Below are 6,184 nucleotides of genomic sequence, written 5' to 3' on the forward strand. Positions count from 1 at the left end.
GAGATTGCTGCCCCAGCTTGGGCAGCGCGGAGCCCACCCAACGCCCTCCTCGGCCCTCGGCTCTTCCTGGGGCCGTCCCGCCCCTGCACCAGGGCCTAGTGCCTCTCCGGTTAGCCTCGGAGACCCTGGCCGAGCAGTGTCCGTTCGCCTGGCCTGGGGGCCTCAGGACATTATTTCTGGGTGACAACCTGCAGGGCCTTCCGCCTCTCGCGACCTCTCGGGAGTCCCTTCCCGACGCCCGCGGGGCTGCAGGGGCCGCAGGTTCGGTCTCGGGGCCTCCTTTCCGCAGTCCGCCCGGCTCTAGGCTAGTACGCTTTAATTACGTCAATAATATGACTCCGGTGATCCTGTGCTGCTAGGGAATGCGGCCGTGGGCGGCGGAGTCGGCTCTCCACGCGCGAGGCCGCCTCCTCCTCACCTCTCGCCGAGTTCAAACCTCGCGCCTCAGGCGACGGCGGCCAACGGGTTCGCCGCTGAAGGCCCCGCCGACGCCCCGCCCCGCACGCCTCGCCGCCCCGCCCCTTTCGTGCCCACCCACGCCCCAAAGCCCCGCCCCCAGCGCCCACCGTAAGTTTCGCGGTTCAGTGGTCCGGCGCTCACCAAGGCCGGGTGCCCAGCGTCAACCCCGAGGTCTTCATGCCCCGCCTCCCGTCGTCAGGGGGCGGGGATAGCGCGCTGGGCGACGGGGCGGGGCCTTGGCTGCGTCGGCTGCGTAGCGCGCGCGCCGATCGGACCTTGCTGCGGCCGTTGGCCGTTAGCGTGGCTTGGGCGGTTGTCTTGGAGAAGCAAGATGGCGGCGACGGCGGCCGCAGTGGTGGCCGAGGAGGACACGGAGCTGCGGGACCTTCTGGTGCAGACGCTGGAGAACAGCGGGGTCCTGAACCGCATCAAGGTGAGGCCGGAGGCTGGGGCCGGGTCTGGCGGATCTGCAGGGCCTGCGTGGACAGCGGTCGTCACAACGGTCGCGGCAAGGAGGCCGCCTCCCTGGCGAGGGACCGGGGCCGGGGGGCACTGGGGGCGCGCCCCGGCAGGGCCTCCGTCCTGCCAGCCCCACAGAGGAGGTCGGCTCGTTTGTTCGTGTGGTCCCGGAGGGCACCGCGGACTCGGGGCGCCTGGTCCGTCCCCTTCTGCGTTCCGTGGGGGCGGGACCGTGGGGCCTAGGGGCCACACGGGCGGCTCGCAACTCGGCCCTGGAGCGTGGCCCCAGCGTCTCTTCCTCAGACTCGGGCATGATCCGCGGCGGGAAAGCAGCGCGTCCAGTCGAAGCCTGGGGGTCACAGAGCTTGTGTGACTGAGAACGTTTTGGAAGGCGTTTCTGGCCTTTGCACCTGCCCGCCCAGCTCGTTGGCTTGCTCGTGTTTGTTGCTGGCTAAATGTGAGCTTGTTGTGAAAATTGTCTTGAAATGGTAATTTCTTGTTTCTTAACTTTTTTTTTTAAGGCTGAACTCCGAGCAGCTGTGTTTTTAGCCCTAGAGGAGCAAGAAAAAGTAGAGGTATGAAGTTTCCAGATTTTAACATGGCTGTATTCGTTAATACTTAATTTCTCGGCCGGGCGCGGTGGCTCAAGCCTGTAATCCCAGCACTTTGGGAGGCCGAGACGGGCGGATCACGAGGTCAGGAGATCGAGACCATCCTGGCGAACACGGTGAAACCCCGTCTCTACTAAAATACAAAAAACTAGCCGGGCGAGGTGGCGGGCGCCTGTAGTCCCAGCTACTCGGGAGGCTGAGGCAGGAGAATGGCGTGAACCCGGGAGGCGGAGCTTGCAGTGAGCTGAGATCCGGCCACCGTACTCCAGCCTGGGCGACAGAGCAAGACTCCGTCTCAAAAAAAAAACAAAAAACAAAAGAAAACTTAATTTCTCGTTCATTAAAACTGTCTTAAAATAGTTTATAGTAATGTATAGCTAGGGATAATTTTGAACTGTTAAGGATTATATTATATTGAAAGAGAGCCAAAATTATTCTTTTTTTGTATAGCTTTTGAATTTGGGGGTAATCTTAAAGTTAAGGTACCACAGTAACTGATACCAATGCTAAATCTGAAACAAAAGTTCATAGGAGTTTCTTGAAGAAATGGTTTCATTATCAATGTGTTAAGTGCAGGTTCACTCAGATCTTTTAATAAGCTAATATGTTATTAATTCCTATGAAACGGGGTATGTAGTATGCAACTTTTCCCAAAATTATCTGACCACTCAATTATTTTGACAATGAAAAAGACAGTGATTATTTTAAAAGTGCAACCACTTCTCTGTGTTTACGTGGGTAATTTAACTTTTTCTGAGTCCCACCAACCATCCTGAGTAAATATTCTGGAATTTGTCAACAAGAATAGAACCATCATCAAAGTCTTAAACTCTTGCTTTATGACATATCAGTCTCCTGTCCTCTCACTTCGTTAGACCTGTATACCTAATCTCGAATTTCATCAAATCTTCAGTTATTTGCCCTTTCCATGTCTGTGCAGGCATCAGTCTTCTCTTGGCGGCGTTTTGTTCTGGATCCTATGGGTCTGGACCCCTAATTACCTTGCCTTACAGTCATACGGGGTCTGGAAGAAATCTCAATGATCATTTAACCCAGCAAACTAACTCTCTTCCCATGTTACACATATGTGCTCCTGGAGAAGAGTCAGTCAACCATGTGGATTGCTGATGTTGCAAATTGGCAGGTACCAACCTGGTTAGGTCCTGAGCAGGCCCAGCAGCTCTCTTCTTCACCCTACCTGTGCAGTAGCCTTCTGTGTCACCCCTGCTTCCTTCTCTCTGAACACTTGGTCTTGTCGCATCCTCCACAGGGAAGGTAGAAGCCATTAGATCCTAACTTTATGTCCTCCTCTCCTGTCCCTCAATCTATTGCTCACCTGTGGAAATGCTTACCTGTGTCTATATTGATCTGTACCTCTTTCCTTACTGCTTTAGAAGAGGCTCTGTCCTAAGAATAATCATTCTGTCTTCTGTATACTTTCAAGTCTTTAATTATTTACTGTATCTTTGACTCTATCCTTTTCTGGTGGCTTTTCTTTTGAGCATGAAAACGTGTTTAAGTAACTATTAGGAGTAAACTGTTTTCCTTTACTCACATTCTGCTTTTAATACCACTGTGGTTTTTTTCCTTCAAAACCTGGTTTGGTTTGCTTTGCTTTGGTTTTTTTGAGACAAGGTCTTACTCCTTTGCCTAGGCAGGAGTGCAGTGGTGCAGTCATAGCTCACTGCAGCCTCAACTCCCTGGGCTTGATTTTTCCACCTCAGCCTCTGGAGTAGCTGGAACTACAGGCGTGCACAACCACATTTTAAAAGAATATGCAAGCTTATTCCATTTATTACGTCCTGGCCTCCCCTTAGTCCCTTAAAATCTTTTTTTTTTTTTTTGAAACAGAGTCTCACTCAGTCACCCAGGCTGGAGTGCAGTGGTGCGATCTTGGCTCACTGGACCTTCTGCCCCCTGGGTGGGGTTCAAGCGATTCTCCTGCCTCAGCCTCCCGAGTAGCTAGGATTACAGGCACCTGCTATCGTGTCTGGCTAATGTTTTTGGTATTTTTAGTAGAGATGGGGTTTCACCATCTTGGCCAGGCTGGTCTTGAACTCCTAACCTCGTGATCCACCCACGTCAGCCTCCCAAAGTGCTGGGATTACAGGCGTGAGCCACCGTGCCCGGCCAATCCCTTTCCCTTAAAATCTTAAATCTGGCGGGCGCGGTGGCTCAAGCCTGTAATCCCAGCACTTTTGGAGGCCGAGACGGGCAGACCACGAGGATCAGGAGATCGAGACCATCCTGGTAACACGGTGAAACCCCGTCTCTACTAAAAAATACAAAAACTAGCCGGGCGAGGTGGCGGGCGCCCTGTAATCCCAGCTACTCGGAGGCTGAGGCAGGAGAATGGCGTAAACCTGGGAGGGCGGAGCTTGCAGTGAGCTGAGATCTGGCCACCTGCACTCCAGTCCCGGGCGACAGAAGCAGACTCCGCCTCAAAAAAAAAAAAAAAAAAATCTTAAATCTACCACTACCACCCTAAGTAATTTCTTATGCTGCAGTCAAGAGGAGTCTCCTAATTGTGAGCATATTTTAGTTCCTACCTATCCTAGTTGATGATTGTGGCATTTGACATTCTTTTTTTGAGACAAAGTTTCACCCTGTCACCCAGACTGGAGTGAGTGGCATGATCATGGCTCACTGAAACCTCAACCTCCTGCCTCAGCTTTCTGAGTTCCTCCTGCCTCACTGGAACTACAAGCATGCACCATCACTCCCAGCTAGTTTTTAAAAAAATTTTTTTTCGTATAGATGGGGTCTCTCCTTTTACCCAGGCTGATCTCGAACTCCTGGCTCAAGCATTCCTCCCACCTCAAACTCCGAAAGTGCTGGGATTACAGGTGTAAGCCACCACGCTAGGCCTGTAATTGACATTCTTGATTCTTCCTTCTTGAAAATGTCCTTGACCTTTGAGACCTTTTCTGTTCTGTTTTTCTTTTTTTGAACACTCCTTGGTTTGTTTAGCATGATCTTTTTCCTGTACACCTGACTGAGACTTATCCACAGTTGTCATTCTGTACTCTCTCACAGACTAACCTTATTCATCCAATAACTCCAGTCCTGTAACTTGCATGCATATTTCTCTCCTGAGCTTCAGACCTGTGTGTTAAACTGCCCACTATTTTATGCCCTTAGTGGGACCATCATTTATCTGGCAAGAAATCTAAGTGTTTCTTAAGCCTTGCTCTTCTTACTTCCTGCTCAGTCATCACCTGGCTCTGTGTCTGTCAGGTGTGTATCTGAAGTGGCCCCAAGGGAGTGCTCTGCTCCCTCCTTTGTGCTTGTTTTTTCTTTTCCAGATTGCTTTATCTCCTTCCTACGTGCCAGCCTCCCTTTCCGTGGTGTCCCTCACCATCTCCCTGAAGTCATTTTTCCACATTGCTCCTAGATTGGCTGTTTATAGTACACATCTGATCTTGTCCCTCCATTCTCTTTAAATATTTCAGTTGACTTAATATATTAGAATTCCCTAAACCAGCCTACCAACTACCTTTATGATCTCTCCTCTCCTTGTCTTTTATTTTAACAACTTTATTGAGGTATAATTGACCTACAATAAAGTTAAAGTATTTAATATGTACAGTTTGATTTTTTAATAGTTAATTTATGCAGCTGTGAAATGATCACCACAATCAAGGTACTGCACGTATCCATGACCTTCAAAAGTTTTCCTTGTGCCCCTTTTGTAACCCTCTCCCCTACCCCAAACCTTTTTAAGAATTATATAAGTGGAATCATGTAGTATGTGCTCTTTTTTTTGGTCTGGTTTCTTCAACATAATGCATTTGAAATTCATTCATACTGTAATATGTATTAATAAATCATTTCATTAATACATTGTATAGATATGACAGTTTAGCCATTAGCTATTGACAGACATTTAGGCTGTTTCCAGTTTTTGAGTATTACAAGTAAGGCTTCTGTGAACAGTCATGTACAAGTCTTTGCTTGGATCTGCGATTTCTCTTGAGAAAATCAGTAGGGGTGAAGTGACTAGGTCACATACTAGGAATATTTGTGACTTTTAAGAAACACAACCAAATTGCTGTCCAAACTCGTTATGCCATTTTGTATTCCCATCAGCAGTGTATGAGGCTGCCACTGTAGCAGCAATTAATGTGGTCTTAAGGAACCCTACCATGTGCTACCTATTATAGCCTGTTCTCAGCAACAATCAGAGGCTTGATGGTCTAGAAGTATTTTTTCCATACTTATTCAAATAAATGTATAATTACAAAAATACGTTGGCCTATGGGCCACATAAGATCATCTCACATTTCATGGATAAACTGGGAATTACAAGTGTATAATTAAATTCCTGTTCATAATAAGTATGCTATAAATGGTAGATACCTGAGATGACAAAATATCAAACTTCATATATTTGAAATAATAAACAGTTGTTGACATTTAATTTTATTTCACACAGGTATTTGAAAATATTTTCAAAAGCAGTTTATAAAACATTTAAAATTAAAAATAAATACAAATCTTCATATATGGTTTTGTTATATTAACTTTGAGAAATTACTAAATAGTACAAAGTAAGTCCTGTAGTAATTAACAGTTATAGAATGGATTTTGTAATACCATAATTTTATCGATGAAAACGTTAAACTTTATATTTTGTAGTTGTTTTTAGGGTAAAC

General features: G+C 47.6%; 1 protein-coding gene across 1 annotated transcript in view; it reads left to right on the plus strand.

Annotated features, from left to right (window-relative positions):
• The first annotated feature begins 571 nt into the window (after positions 1–571).
• Positions 572–6,184, plus strand: part of CEP43 (centrosomal protein 43) — a 41,926-nt gene continuing 36,313 nt past the window's right edge. Inside the window, exons 1-2 of the mRNA XM_017861630.1 lie at positions 572–892; positions 1,440–1,493. Of these exons, the coding sequence (XP_017717119.1) occupies positions 791–892; positions 1,440–1,493 (156 nt within the window). The 5' untranslated portion in view covers positions 572–790. The remainder of the gene's footprint in view (positions 893–1,439; positions 1,494–6,184) is intronic.

The sequence above is a fragment of the Rhinopithecus bieti genome, unplaced genomic scaffold (genome assembly GCF_001698545.2).
Source record: "Rhinopithecus bieti isolate Rb0 unplaced genomic scaffold, ASM169854v2 scaffold_62081, whole genome shotgun sequence".
Classification (NCBI taxonomy): domain Eukaryota; kingdom Metazoa; phylum Chordata; class Mammalia; order Primates; family Cercopithecidae; genus Rhinopithecus; species Rhinopithecus bieti.